Source organism: Pseudopipra pipra, chromosome 19 (genome assembly GCF_036250125.1).
Source record: "Pseudopipra pipra isolate bDixPip1 chromosome 19, bDixPip1.hap1, whole genome shotgun sequence".
Classification (NCBI taxonomy): domain Eukaryota; kingdom Metazoa; phylum Chordata; class Aves; order Passeriformes; family Pipridae; genus Pseudopipra; species Pseudopipra pipra.
In genome coordinates, this window is record NC_087567.1 from 8,302,249 (window position 1) to 8,318,169 (window position 15,921).

Consider the following 15,921-nt stretch of genomic DNA (forward strand, 5'->3'; position numbering starts at 1 on the left):
CACTCCTGCTGCATTTAGGCTGCATTTAGGACTGCAGCTTTGTATGATGTGAATTTTGCATCAGAGAGACAAGATGTTATTTACCACTGGAGTTACTGGAGTAACTTCAGAACTTGTCTACCCATGTGACTGCCTCCACCACTGGTTTTGAAAACCAGCAGATTTGTGCTTGGCAAGAAGGCAGCAATCTGACATTATGCCACTGTTGAATAACAAAATATGGCCCTAAGCTAAAATTAAAATGTGAATACATTAATACTCTGCAGAGTTGTCTGTAACAGCAGCCAGAAGTTTGTGCAAGGGAAATGAAAGCTTCAGGGCCTAATGCTGATCCATCCCAGAGCATCAGAGGTTTGTGACATCCTTGGAGATGTGTCTGTGTATCAGTGAACACTTGCCACTGTCCTCCTGGTTTTCCCCACACACAGGAGCAGCCTGGAAGGTGGTGGCCAATGTTGTGCAGCTGCTCTATGAAATGATAGCAGATTTCTAGGCTTATTCATTAGCAGGTGAGAGATGGACAATGAGGGAAACTGGTTTCCATGTCATTTTTAAGGTAGTCAGCAATCTGGAGGTTCAAAAAGCACTGGGATAGAGAAATCATAAGAAATCCCAGTTTGGTGACACCAAAGCACTTTGAGATTGGTGAGTTCCAGTTGGTCCCTCTTGGCTGCTCACAGGAGATCCAAGGACATTATCCCACACAGAGCAATAAATGCAGCTGGCCCTGGATCTCTGCAATAGCCCCCAACACAGGGGACAGCCCCTCTGCAGCTGTCACACTGCCCACAGGCTATTGGGATACCAAATGTCTTCTCTTTCCAGCCTTTCAGGGGCTTACTCTAGCTGCTACTAAATGTAAATAAATAGGTATTTATATCCCTGGCATAGTGAGCCCATTGGAAGGAATGTTTGACTCCAAACTTGCACTAGAAACTAGATCTGTCTATTTAGTGAGTGAGCAAACTGTTGGTGGCTGTGAGTACGCACGTGGGCTCTGTGCCAGCAAGATGGAAGCGTGTCTCCTGTGCAGACAGATCTCTTAATACCCTGATTCACCATTACTTTGGGTCAGGAAATGAGTGCAATACTCTTATCTCTTTACAATCAAAGTATGAAAACAGCCAAGTCTGGAATTAAAAAGCACCTCTCTGACACACACAATTTTTTTCTCCTATTCGTGATAAGTTCGGTTTCTAAAATCAAGATTGAAACTGTGACTAGCAGCAAAGGAGTGAAAACAAAGTCTGTTGGAGGTGGAGGTTTGTGGGACAGAAACCGCAGCTTTTTGCCTCAGGAGTGCAGTGCTGAGCAGCCCGAGGGCTCCAGGGCAGGAACTGCCAGCGTTCCTTCAGCCACTGCCGGGAGCAGATCTCCTGAAGTGATTTTACATGGAACATGTGTCTCTGGCTACAGAGCAAGCTCTGGGTGTGGGAAGATGTTCATTCCCCGCTTTGCAGTTTCCTATAAACTGGAGTCGAGTGTCTGAAGCCTCCCAGTGTCTGAAAAAGAGGCAGAAGGAGCAGAAGTGTGATCTTAGTGAGGGGCTGAGTGTCGGGACAGGCTGGGAGCAGCTCTGGCTGCAGCAACAGGGCCCATTCATGTACTGAAGAGAAATAGTCATTGTCTACTCAGGCACTACAGGAGCTTCTCAGAGCTGGTTGGGAGCTCTTTGTTAATAATCATTATGATTAATTACCCAGCTGGCACAAGGCAAAGAAAACTCGGTGTACAAGTAACAACAGCAGAGTCGAAAACAACTCCTCCTGCCTGCCGAGATGTAAAACTCCCCTGAAGCCAAGGAGGACCAGAGGCAAGAAAATATTTTTAGACCTTCTCCCGCACCTTTGTGTTTCATTTCTGTTTATTTCCTTTGTTCAATAGACTGGAAAGACTGCAGTGGAAGAGAACCTCGGCACAGGGGACACACTGAGGCCCTGGAACGCCTCCTTCAGCAGGTTCGAGCAGCTCATCAGCACTATAATTGCAGAGGTAAGGATAAATATCTCTGTGGTAGGGCACCAGCTGAAGCCTCTGTGGCGCCTGTAATTTTAGCAGTTTTCTAACTAGGTCATACCTTCTCATTCATCAGGAAAAGAAAGATATTAATATTGGCCCATCTGGAATCACTTTAGCACACTATCTTGCTCTTAACCCTTGAAATTAGTTGGATGAAAACATCTGAAAGCTCTAATGCACACACACAGGCACACCCTTTCCCCCTCTGTACCCTACACACCTATGGATTTGTTTTTCCCTACAAATTAGTTTCGCACAGGATTCCACTAAAATGTTTCAAGGATGTCTCTTTTATTTTTTTTCTATAAGGAAATACTTTAGAAAGTTAACAACTGGTTTGGATCAAAAGAGGGGAATTGGCTGCCTCCAAATGGAAGACACTAAGTACTCCAGGGGATGCCATTGCCAATCCATAATGAAAAATACTTGCACAATGCAGTGGGAAGATAAGATTGCTACATTTCAAAATAGAATGGATCAAAACTAGGGGAGAGTTCAAATCTCAGCCAAACTTCATTCATGAGAAACAGACTGTGCCTTTAATAGCTCAAGAGCCAAGGCAACAGCTTGGCATTCTTTTTAAAGCATATATAAAAACTCCTGTTCTATACGGGTTGTTGAAAAGTACTATTTATTTTCTTAAAATAAACTTCTAACTGGAATAATGCTTCATTGCAAAGGGAACTTATTTCAAACTGAAAAGTTAAACTACCATGAAGTTTTCATTTTTCTTCACCTAGTATGACTGCTATGTCAAGCTGCATCAATTGATTTAAAATCATAGAAATACTTAGGGCTAAAATCATCTGGCTGAAATGAAAAGATGCAGCCTTTGTTCTTTACGTGCAAATATGTCACCATCACAATGATCCACAGTCTGCCACAACCCATTGTAACCATAGCAACTTAACCTATTCATCTATGGTGCTTGGAAAGGGAAAGAAGATATTGCAAGAAAATGTTGTTTCCCTAATTAAAATTCATGCAAGCATTATCACTTGCAGGTGGTCTTGGTACTGAAAATACAGATGATGTATTCTATCTCTTACCTAGCTTTTTCAGGCTATTAAAGAGTATAATGTATGTACCATTTTTCCACAGTACAGCTTTTCCTTTCTGGAGTTAGTGCCTATCTCAGGTCTTTCCTGCCACCTTCCAAGTGAACAGGGAGTAAGTGATGGACCATCTGAAACTATTCGCAGTATAGATTGTTTTACTGACATACCAGTCTGGAACAGGAGCAGGTATAAACAACATGCAGAAAATCCCTCCTTTTGAGAATCTGACACCAGGGCCTGGTTCTTATAAAATTCCACCACTCCAGAAATTAACCCCAGCCTCGAAGCAGAGCACAGACAACTCTGTTGTTGATTTCCTAACTCCTTTTCCTTAAATAATAAATAACAACAATGCAAAAAATCCGTTTCACTCCAAACAGTTTCTTCTGTGCCCAGAAGGCTGTGGGAGCTCCTATGGGGCAGCACCACATGTGGAGTCAGCCTGAGCAACACCCATGCCTACAACCAAGTAAAAATCTCATAATTGCTTCTAATGCTAGCATTACACAGTAGTGTGTTTTGGATAAATCAGGATGGCAACATCATAGGAGAACTTCTGGAACTTGCTTTAAATATATGACTGATGTCAATCCCTTGTATTTCACTGATTTGGTAAGGCATCAAGACAAAGTTTGCAGGAAAAGTAAGAATTATGCCATCACTTTGACTCTGAAATTTGATTCTGGTATTTATCAGCCTCAGTGGAATCTGAAGAGTTTGGTCAAGGATCTGAGATAAGCTGCTGTGCAAGACTGACAAGCCCAAATAATGGCTTTCACTTCATATAACACAGAGGTCTGATCTAGATTCTTAATTAATGTACATTTGCATGGTTCAACTGACAGGGATAGAAATCAGCATGGCCATGCTGTTATACACAGGCTGAGGACCTGCCCAGGCATTTATCCTTTATCTTTACCCTGCTTCCCTCCACCAGCTCCTTCATCTAACTCTGGTTGGATGTCAATACTGTGATCTCTGTTTGCCCCATTTGGTTTAGAGCTGTCAGTGAACAGCTGGACATTGTTTGAGGAGTATCCCTGGATCTGCCAACAACCACTGATTTGTCTGTGGTTTATTAATGAGAGCAGAATCAAACTCTGTGTGAATTAAAGCTCTGTGAGGACAGATGGAACTCAAACCTGGTGTCCAGGCACCTTGGCTGTTCCCGGGGTGATTCCTGTTGGGATATCCCATTCATGCTGCTCGGGCTGGGTGAAGGAGAGTGGAGGATGAGTGCAAGGGAGGTGGAAAAACTGAAGGTAATCAATCTAGAAGGTCTGAGATTAATTGGATAGCACAGGCAAAAGCCTCAGAAGACAGAGGAGCTGGAAGGGCCAGGCTGTGTGCTGGTGCTCCAGTGGGATCTGGGAGGGGACATTGCCCGGATTCCAGGCAGATCCTTTGCCCAGGTCTGTTCATTCAGGCTCTGCCTTTTGCCCTGTGCTTTGCACTGCAGGGGCTGGAGAAAACAAGCTTACAAAAATACCAGGAAGAATACACTGGAATGTACAGTGAGTTTAAGAGCTTTTGGAATTAGATCAGCTGTTGCTTTTGAACCTGCTCTGTGATATGATGAAATCTCCTAGGGAATTACTTAGGAAGCTTTGCTTTCATATGTTTAATCTTCTGGAAAACCCTGATGATTACAAACAACAGTCATCCATTTGTCTTCATAATACCATGCTACAGACTATCATAACTGAGTTACTACAATTGTATGTCCTGGCAACACTTCAAATATATTTTTAAGTATTTTTTTTTCTTGTAGCTCATTTTTTCCAAACAATTCTGAGTGGATTAAGCAATCGTGTGATGCTTCATTAAGAAAGGAACCCAACTCTTCAGTAAAATTCTTACCAGATATTTTCTTTCTGAAGTTTAATTGAAATGTATTTTACTGGACAAGTCAGAAGAGAAATAAGTATGTTCTAATTGTAATTTGATTCACAAGCAGAGCACATAGTTTTAATTGCCTTTAACAAAGAGAAGGATCTCTGATTCCCCAGGACATTTAAAATGTTTAGATTATAATTGTTTGTGAGAATATACATAAGCAGACTTGAGAACCAAGCCATAAACTGAGTTTAGGTGGGGAATTTAAGAAGTTACAGTTTTAGCTTTTGAGCCTGACTTTGTCATCCAAGACATACCACACAGTGGTAGAAGACTGTCAGGCTTCTTCATGAGATACAGAATTTTCTTTTGAAGGACACCCCACCTTGAGGTGAGGTAATACAGGATCTGTCATGGTCTCAAGCTACTGAGGTGTCTGGCCACTTTAATTTCTATGTGGAATGATGTCTCCATGCACATTATCCCAGTGTCAGCTGTCTGCACTGCTAAAAATGTGCAACTTTGCATTGAGTTTGAATTCATCTGGAAGTTTCCAGCCATTCAATGCATTTTCATAAGGTTATACAGTAAGTGAAAACTCTAAACCCCATTTTATGCCCTCCACTAGGATTTCAGTGGGATCTAGCTCATCTTGTGCTACTTTGCTTCCTTATCCAGGGTCACTCCAACAGATACTTAGCTGTTCCACAGACTGCCTGGCTTGTGGGGCCAAGACCTCAGATAATTTTGCACTGAGGTAATTCCATTTACTTCACACCTGTCCCACTTGAGAAGAGGCACCCACTTGTCTAGTGACAGGACAAAGAATTCCAGATGATCTTCCTCCTCAGGGACATGGCACAGCATAACACACATTCCTTAGAGACCCCAGACACACACAAGCATGAGTGGGCATTGTTCCTGTTCTTCCACGAGGTTGCTCTTAAGCATTAGTTGTATTTACATAAAAAACTGCAAAGAAACATTTGCACATCCTACCTTTGAAGAGAAAGGCTGCCAATGTCATAAATACATCTTTTTATTTAATTGCCCATTTCAATCCAGGTTTGAATGCTTCTGATCTAAATCTAATCACTGGGAATTCTCTCATCTCATCTATGTGTTCATTCCTAGGCTTCTATTAAAAGAGCACACAGCTCTATTGCTGTATCATTTATTGATATAAACTTACTGTGTTGCTACTGGTGCTTTTCTATGGAGTTACTCTATGTTATTTATTAGTTAATTAAGTAACGGCCAAGGTTCCATTTCCTGCAGATCCAAATTATCCTCCAATCTCAGCTCCATGTTTTCTGGCTCCTACACACATGTTACTGTAAAACAAAAGCAAACAGCAACATAGGAGGCTTTACAGTCTCCATCTAGTTTTACATTATTTCTTTTGCTGTTGGCTTCTGCAAAGCTGTGGACTAAACCCAAACCACTGAATAGCCCAATAACATATATTTCACTTGTAATGTGCCCTCTTATTTTAATGCTGCAGTCTCTGGGAGTTTTATACAGAATTATGTTGCTTTGCCTACAGCAATTTCCTCCTCCACTCCCTCTGTATAGATGGAGGGAATATAGAAGAAAATAATTAAAATGAAATTTATATTCCTAAATTGGTCTTAACCTTGGAAGAAGGAAACAGGAAGACAGGAGTTTTCATGTAGCATTTGGTTTACATTACTGCAATACACTGCAAATGTTCCCAGTAAAATAACAGTTATCTGAGGAGCTATGGTAGAAATGCAAATTAGTATTTTTAAAAGGAAAGGAAAACAAAGGTCAGTTGCTTCAAAGGAGCAGTCATGGATTTGGATGAGTCTGTTAAAACTAAGCTGAAGAGTGCACTGGAGAATATGCCATGGAGAACAAGTTTGCACTGGAAAGACAAGGGATTTGATGATCTAATAAGTCTCATACATCTGAATTATATGATTTCACCCCCAACAGAACCCTGCTCTCTTTGTACTCGCTGTTCCACAGAGCAGTAATTATTGCTAACAGTGTGTCTGCTTTCTGGGGTTTTTAACGTGCGAATTATGGTGCAAATTTATTCAGCATTTAAAAATACGCCGAGTGCTTCCACAGATGGGGTTGTGACAGCAGCAGATTTAGATGTTCTTTAAATGTTCAAACTTAGAACTCAGCAGGGAGACACAGACAGACACCTCCCATTCTGGAGGTAAGTGGCAAACAAGTTCCTCTGAGAACACCTAAGCAGATGATCAGCAGCTTTCAGCAAATGCTTCTTCATGAGTCATGTTTTTTTCCCACTGGAGAAGGGTGTCCCTCAAAATGTTTCACGCTCCCATCTGGATGGGGATCCATGATTCATCCAAATAAACAAGTCAGATCCTGGAAAACTGAGATGCACTTTCACAGCTGCGTTTTTCTTTTTGCCTTTCTTTTTGCCTTTCTTTTCCCGTCGCAGTAAATAGCTGAAGAATGAACTCTTTTTTTTTTTATTATTAAATATTCCTGCTGTTTCTCTTATAACAGCATTAAACAGGAAAGACACTGCAAAAAACAATGCAAAAAAAAAAATCAAACAGTGTTTAGTGCCTTTAAAATGCCACATGTGGACAACTGACAGTGCATTATACAATCCTGCATGTCCCTGACTGCCATCTATTGGCATCCCCTCCAACCCTGCTCACAGGTACACAGGTGTTCTCAGCTTGTGAGGTTCCACTCCCATGGGAATGTACTTCTCTGGCTTACAAGGCCATGCATGAGAGAAGGAAAGACATTAGGTCAAATTCACCAAAGTGAAAAAGAACACAGTGTTATAAAAATTTAACAACATTTTTTTTTTAGAATACTGGGACAATATATGAATTTGTAAAATCCTTCTAATTGAGAAAGCTGGTCTGGAGGTCCTGGCAGGCACACAGCAGGTCTCAGCTTCCTTGGATTCCAGATTAGTAGGGAGCAAAGGTAACTGTGAAAGCTCTGAGGCAATTCAGGTGAGTGGAAGTTGTGATGGGGAAAAAAAAAAAACAAGCAAAACCAGATGCATTTAATGTGATACAGAGAAAGATGAAGGTCGACCTCATTGTCTCCTTAAAGCTCTTCCTGAGGTTAGACTGGTGATGCTGTGATATTAGTGACTGCCAGGTCAGTTCTTAGAAGCTTAAGCTATAAGTGGAGAGAAACTGAAGAATTACAAAACCTAAAATGTTGGCTGATGGTTCAAATCTCTTCTTGGGTTTTTGAGCTCCCTTGCAAAATTCACACTATTAAGAGTAGTACATAGTGCTGGTTCCTTTACCTAGGAGCAAAACATTTTTATCTAGTCTGAGTTTGCTGCAAGTAAGGAAATTGTTTGCTGGTATCACTGAGTTAATGAAAACACAGTCAAAGGGTTTGAGCAATTTCTAAATGTTGCTTTTTGAAAGGAATAAAGTGGACACTGACTGAAATTTAGTATTGTGGTTTGAGAAACAAAGGTTCTTTATGAGGCACTAACCAAAGTTTAAGAGCTGGGCTTGGTTTACTTGTTTTTTCCATTTCAGAAAGTTCTAAATTACAAAATGCTGGTCGCAAGCAATCGGTTTCCAGGAGCCTGAAGCACCTTTTCCATTCATCAAACAAGTTTGTGAAGACCCTGAAACGGTTTGTCATTCATTTCATCTCCCAGACATTCTGAGTTTTAGCTGTTGTTGTTGTAATAGCAAAAAGCACCTTAGAAATCTGTGTGAAGATGCCACTCCCAATGCAAGAGCAATCAGACAGAATGAACCTGCTAAAATCACACCCGTGTGAGACTGACAGGGAAATAAAGCTCCAGCCCCAACTGAAATCAAGAGAACCTGTTCACTGTTACTCTTGGAAAATGGAGTCAAACTGGAACAGAGGGAAATATTCTGTGCAAAGTGCAGCTGCTGAGGGATTTGGGAAGCACTGCCTCTGCTGCTGCTCAGTAATGAAATTGTGACATTTATTTCATTCATAACATAAAGTGCAGAGCTCAGATAACATGTTTGAATAGTCCACTGGCAACAAGCTACACATGCAGAATTCTCTAACAGGTTTGCAGTCCAGTGTGACCCAACCCTCAGCCGTGATAATTTAGCAACTGGAAGTTGCTTATGCTGGAATCATTTCTTCTTTCATTGCCAAGGAGTGTTCAGTTTGCTTTTTCTCCTTTGTATTTTGATAAGAGTTTGATTCTTTCAGAAGAGCTCTCCAGAGTCTTTAAATTCCCTACGGCCACTACTTAACCTATGTAACTAATTGCAAGGGTAAATATTGAGGGGAATGATCTCTATAAACAGTGTTGAAGATATGTTGGCCAAATTACACTCAATTACACTAATGTAAATCCATAATAACCCACCTGATCTCAATTGAGTTACCTCAGATTTGCTCTGAAGTAAACACGGGCAGAACTAAGCACATTAATGATAAGTTTTAGTAAAATTTCTGATTTCCAAAGGGCATAAAGCCTCCATTATGTACTGTGTACTCTGGCAAAATTCTCACTGAAACTAAATATCAGTGGCTTGCACAGATTCATAATTTCTTAGATTCACATAGTCTCACATCATCTAAAGTGATAAGCTTCCCAAATATTATTTAGAATTCACTGGCTGAAGTTGCATGATCTATAGAACACAGAATTTAAGACCAGATGATTCAATCTCTCTCCTCAGAACTTAACATCTATGGTTCTTTGACTAAATTTGGCATGGATGTGAATAGACATGAAAGGTGTTTGATAGTGTTTCCTTCTCTCTTTAGGGGACTCTACTTATGTGTTATACTTTTTTACAAAGACAATTTGTTAGTAACCAATGAAGATCAAATCCCAATTGTGGAAATCGATGACTCTCACAGTAGTTCAGTTATGCAGGATTTCCTGTGGTTCACAAAGGTAACAAGAGTCTAATTTCATATATTGCTTCTGCAAATCTGTTGCTAGCAGTGCCTGGGCCTCAGCTCATCATTCTGAATACATGAAATGAGATAATTAACAAGCGAAATGATGAAGTGCTTTATCGCTCATGTTAAATGCAGTTTTCACAAACCATTTATGTGGACTAAATTCTGACTGGGTCACTGACAGCAGCACAATTAACTCTCCAATGTACAATCCTACATGAGTGATTGCTATGTGGGTACATAGAGGTTTTATGGACGTTTAGAGGAAGAGCCTAAAGAAATAACTAGAAGCTTTAAATTTGCTATTGTGGCTGTGCCATCACTCAACTTGTCTTCATGCTATTCTTTCTATACCCCAAAAACAATAAATCAGTTTTGTGCAATAGTCCAAAATCAATTGAAACAGGTGCCTGACACTTACAGAACACCTGTGTCTGAGTCCGTATCTGTGTCATGTTTATCCAGGCAGCTCTTTGCCAGCCACAGAAACTCAAAACGAGTGATACCCACTGATTTTTCCAAGTCCAAAATGCTGTTTAGCTTCATTTCTGATTTTTTAAGTGCTGAGAACAAAAACTGATTGAACTGGCTATGTTTTTGCAGTTGTCTTGCATGTGGGATGACATCAGGTGGCTGAGGCAGAACATGGCTGTGTCCGTGTCCTCATCCACAGCCCTCCAGGCCAGGCAGAAGATGCTTTCAGCAGCAGCACAGCTACAGGTGGGTTCCCTGGCATATTCTTGGCTATTAACTCAGTGACTTTCTGATCTCCAAGGCACAATGCTGCCAGCTGTCCCTCCAGCCTGTTTTTTGGAGCAGCATTATCATCTATAGAGAAATGAAGCACTGAGCCCCTCCTGCCAGCTAGGAGCAAAGAGTGACATTAAAAGTGAGGAGGAGGAAATACAAAGAAAAGAAACAGCAGTGGCAGATGAAGAAACAAACAGATATAAACCCATAAATAATGACCACAGACAAGCCTGTGAGTTTGCAGGTTGGGAATTCAAGAGTTATAATCCTAATATTTGCTGCGCTTAGGCCTCTGATAGGCCTATTTGTTATTAATTATTAATCTATTAATGAAGCATTTAAACTCTGGGTAAGATTCAGCACTCCCTTGTGCTGTATGAGGACCTGCAGCAGTAGGCAGCTTCTGTCCCTGACAGGAAGGACAAACACACTGCTGAAGTTGCCAAAATATGCTCTTTATTCACCCATGGCTCACAAACTACTCAAGTACAGCTTCTAGGGCAGAGTTACACTGTCTGACAAACAGGATGGCCCTGGTGGTGTGGATTGTCAGTGGGGAAATAAAAACAAATCTTTCATTAAGTTCTCCATTGAGCTGCCAAAAGTTTTAGGTTCAAATGTCCCTTTGTGCACAGAACAAGTCAGATACCTATTTAGACCCTTAAAAACAGAGCCTAAGAGAGATTAAGTGGTGCACAGATCTTGCCAGTGGTAAGGACAGCAGCACCACGTGTACAATTCATGCCATGTGTTAAAGGCATAGCACTGACTCTCAGGATTGTTCTAGTCCAACCTCTGCTACAGATACAACCTGAGTCACTTAAACCTTCTGTGTCTGTGTCCACTACTCGTTATGCAAATAGAAATTATCTCCAGAAGAACATTTTGACATTTATTGTAAAGCTTTGAAGGTGCTTTCATGATACCATAAAAGCTCTAGCTGGAAGGCAGATATTTTCATTAAAATATTTGCTTTTATGGGAAAATACATTTTCAAAAAACTGTGTGCACAACCCTTACAGGAAAAAAGTATATCCAGGCCTCACTTTCTGCTACCTTTTGCTCGAGTGGAGGCACCAAAGCTTCCCAGAAGTCTGTGGCACAGCCATGGAGTTAATGAAGATCCTCATTGCTGGGCACGTGTTGGCCACACGTCATCCTGCAATAACCTGCTTTACAGCAGCTCTGAGAGCCACACACTTTGGGGCCAGTATTAGGAATATCCATGTGGGGTTTTGTTTTACATCTTTTGGCAAGGCACACTGCACAGGAGAGCAGCCTTCCTGGGCAACCACCTGTCTTGACTGATTTCCCCAAAGTGCCCCGAAATATATGGAATGCCAGCCTGCTGCACCTTTATTGGAGGACCACCTGTGTGAAGCAGCAGCTGCCTGTCAGTCCTTGGAGCTGTCACCAGAGAAAGTTTTAACTATATCTGCCGAGTATTCCCTCTGGTGTGGTTGGCTCAGCTCAGGTAGCACATATTCCTGGGGTTAGCTCAGCTCCATTCCCTCTGTGCAGATTCCCTTTAGCAGAGCACTGCCAGCCTGCATGGACTGCACTCAGGGATAACCAGCATTCCCAGTACATCGTGGTATTATTTGTTACCAGGGATGCAAAGCCCTGAGATACAGCAAATGTGCCCATGTGGTGTATTGCTCTGCTGAATTTCTGGGAAATTTATTGCCCTTAATGTCTGTTCTTTTAGCTTGGTCCCCTGATGAACACAGGGATTGTCACCAATCTGCCAACCTCCAACGGTGTGTGGCCTAATGGGATCCACCAGCGGAAGGATCTCAATAAAGTTTATATGGTTGAATACATTTTATTGAGGAAGTTAATAGACTGACTCCACAGGAATTTAGGACAGAATGGAAAAGATCAGTGACAACACAGCTGCTAAGGGACTAGATCAGGAGTTTCAGAGACAACAGGGACTGCAACTTTGCCTGTTGTTACCGCCAGACAACTAAAGCAAACAAAACACAAGTGATGGGGTGCCAAGCTGAGCAGACACAAAACTTTTTTAGTATATTAATCAGTCCCACACTGATATTAGTAGGTCCCCTGTTCTCTGTGCTGGAATCCATTCACAACACACACTCAGTGACAGTAAAGAGCTGTTTGTTTTCATCTCGGCACATTCACGTGTTGCAGTGATTAATATGACAACTAGATGGCTATGTCTGCTGCAGTGACTTGTCCTAGCTGGAGACACATGGATTAATACAAAATGTACACTCAAGACAGCCAGTGTTAATCAGAGATGGAGGCAAACCTCAAAAAGCACAACAGTTAAAAAAGGCAGAGGGGAGGTGCTGTATAGACACCAACAGTCTGCCCTGGAGAGGGATGGATAAAGCTAAAATTATTATGCCACATAAAGGGCAGTCACTGTGCTGACTACCTAGAGCTTATAAACAATTTAATAATACAGTTTATAAGTACATATTGCCTGCTAAGTACAGATAAATAATTTCAGGGTAATCTCCCAGTGCACAATGTCATGGTTAATGTACAGCACTTCTCTAAACATACAAAGTGCTTCATTGTGAATTCGAGTTCTCATTTGAAACTATCCCTCTCCCTTATCCAGCTTACTGTAGATCTCTTGAAAAATCACAAAGTAATGAGCATATTTTAAATGTTAGGCATTTTTCTTTAAGACATCTGGGAATCTCTTCAGTGGCTGGTCACTGGATTGAGTGTGTTTGCACCTATAAGCAGATGCCTTACTGTGTGAGGAAAGGGATTTTGACCAAAATATGTATTTTATGTGGAGCCTTTTAAAATTACTTTTCTTTAATCCTCACATATTTTCCTGGAGAGCTTTGCCCTGGTAGTTTTGTTAGTTTCTGCCTGTTTTGTCTAGCACATTCTTGGTATCTGAAGTAAAAGCAAAAGGGTCCGTGTCTTTTCGAATCCCGTGTTTCTTCACAAACACACTCCACAGTTAAGCTACAGAATTATTTACATTCAACACAAATATCTCTTGCTTTTGTTCCTGAAAATAGTCTGAATAATTTTAAAACAGGGAACAGAAAATAGAGATTACAGTTAATGGAGAAAACATTTGAAGTGTCCGTTATGAGTGATTTGGGGAAAGAGGAAGAATTTTATATAATCTCTGACATTTGGTTCTGGGGAGGTTCAGATAAACACCAAGCTCTTCAGTAAGTTCAAATTAAAGGACTCACCACTGGACTAACATTAAGTGCTTCTGAAAATTGCATCCTTCATCTTTACATGACTGAGCAAAAATAGGAAGTTCAGCCCAAATAAGTGAATTACTTTGCAGCATTTCCTTTACAAAGGCATTGGGTCTCAATGGTCTTTCTGCTGTTCTCCATTAAACATTGGACTAAACCCTGCCGGACCAAATACACTGGAGGACCCACAACTCAATCCACAAACACAACCTATGGAAAAATTTTTCCTTTTGCCACTAAATGATCCGACTGCAGGGCAAGGGTTTGAGAGACACCGTGTGTCCAGTTTTTATTGAAGTCAACAGGACTGATGTCAGTGAGCACAAAGCTAAGTTTAAAAAAATACTCGCCTACTATGTGATAAATAACTTCTATTTTATAATTTGCTTGTTTTCTAGAATTTGCTGGGAACTCACAACTTAGGCAGAGTTTTTTATGAACCAATCAAGGATCGACATGGCAATATGCTGATAGTTACTGTAAGAGAAGTGGAGAGTCTGTATTCATTTTTTAATGGCAAATGGATGCAGGTATCCAAACTACAAAGCCAGAGGAAATCCCTTTCAACTCCAGAGGAGCCAACAGCATTAGACATCTTGCTTATAACAATCCAGGTAGTGCTTTGCTTCTCTTACTGTATGTTATTTGCTTTTGTAAAGCCTGTGCCAGAGCCCTGACTTTTGGAAGCGTCTTGTAGAATTTTAGGCCAAAGTCCAGTGCCCAATAAAATTAATGGCAAGGCTCCCACTGAAAGCAAAGACTTATATTACTTCCAGTGGGTCTGGGATCAGATCCTTAATATGCAAAATATCCAAGAGATTCAAAAGAAATTATTTCAAAGTCCTAGCAGAGAATAGCAGTTTCTATCAGTTTCGGGAAACCACGCTATGGAATTCTGTAGCAAGGGATATAAAAAGCTTTAAAATTCTCTGGGATGTTCTTAAGCACCTATACAGACACTTAGAATTTCTACACTCCATAAGATTTTTCCATCCAACCTTGAAAACCAAATCTAGGTTTTAAACTTTACTGTTCTACTTAATAAACTTGTTCTGTGGGGTTCAGGGTTCCTTGGAGCCTGGTATAGTTGCTAAAGAATTCTTTACTAACCATAACCCACCTTTAATTTCTGCATAACGTGCTCCTAGACTTACAATTAGGAAAATACCAAGGTAAGGACTGATCTTGGAAGTTGCTTGGCATAGTCAGTTCAGTTACCAAGACTGAGAGACAGGGGGGTTCAGCCCTTCAAGAACTGGGGTATCTGTAAATTCAAATTAAACAGTTTATGTTAAGATCAATACATGTTTTCTGTAGGTAGCAGCGACCTACTTCTCATAATATATCAGTAGCCAATCTCCCTAAAAATCAGTTGCACAGTTACCCAAAATACAAGACAAATTGTCATCTTAGTCCCTTCTCTAGCACCCTCAAGAAGAAGATGACTTGCTGTGGTTAATTTTTGAATTAGAGGCACTTTCTCAGGCAGAGACTCTGCCTTTCATACCGGGAAGTGACAGGCAATCAAAATACATGTTACCAGGTTTTAGGAACATTAAAAAATTTCCAAAAGACAATAAAACTTACCTGATCTATGTTAGATTTAATGTATTAAAGTGCGTTAAAGGTGTAGAAAAATGTCAATCTGGGCAAAAGTTTTATATTAGGAAAAGCAAAATACAGGCCCGATCAGATTTCCACAGAGATCCTAGTGGAAAAAATGTTCCCCTAATGGTTTACACATTCCTATCTAATGCCCACCCTTTCTTCTATTACTTGTTTAATCATCGAATGGGTATTTTGTTCATGAAGTGCTTGTGAAAATGAGGGTCTAATTGCACTGGTCAGAGCCAAGCATAGCACTGGCAGATAATTTGATGGTTCCAAGAGCAAAGGCATAAGGCCAGGTGTCATAATCCTCGCCCACTGCAGAAGCACACATTTCTCAGGATGGCAGCAGACATCACTTTTTGGGTAGTTCTGGGGGACTGCTATACCTAGCCTTAAAAATGTCTCCTGGCCTCAGCAAATACACCATCAATACTCATTTCTCCTATGCTCCATTTGTTGGTAAGGATATTTGCTCAGAAAACGTTGCCACTAATTAAATTCTGTAAAAAGCCAAGCCCCAGGCTCGCAGGGAACTTCCTGGTGAC

General features: G+C 40.9%; 1 protein-coding gene across 3 annotated transcripts in view; it reads left to right on the plus strand.

Moving 5' to 3' along the window:
* Positions 1-15,921, plus strand: part of ANKFN1 (ankyrin repeat and fibronectin type III domain containing 1) — a 132,226-nt gene that overhangs the window by 94,874 nt on the left and 21,431 nt on the right. For all 3 annotated transcript variants that reach the window (XM_064676040.1, XM_064676039.1, XM_064676038.1), the window contains 5 exons: positions 1,885-1,992; positions 8,438-8,537; positions 9,666-9,798; positions 10,410-10,526; positions 14,164-14,379. In XM_064676040.1, coding sequence (XP_064532110.1) covers positions 1,885-1,992; positions 8,438-8,537; positions 9,666-9,798; positions 10,410-10,526; positions 14,164-14,379 — 674 coding nt within the window. The remainder of the gene's footprint in view (positions 1-1,884; positions 1,993-8,437; positions 8,538-9,665; positions 9,799-10,409; positions 10,527-14,163; positions 14,380-15,921) is intronic.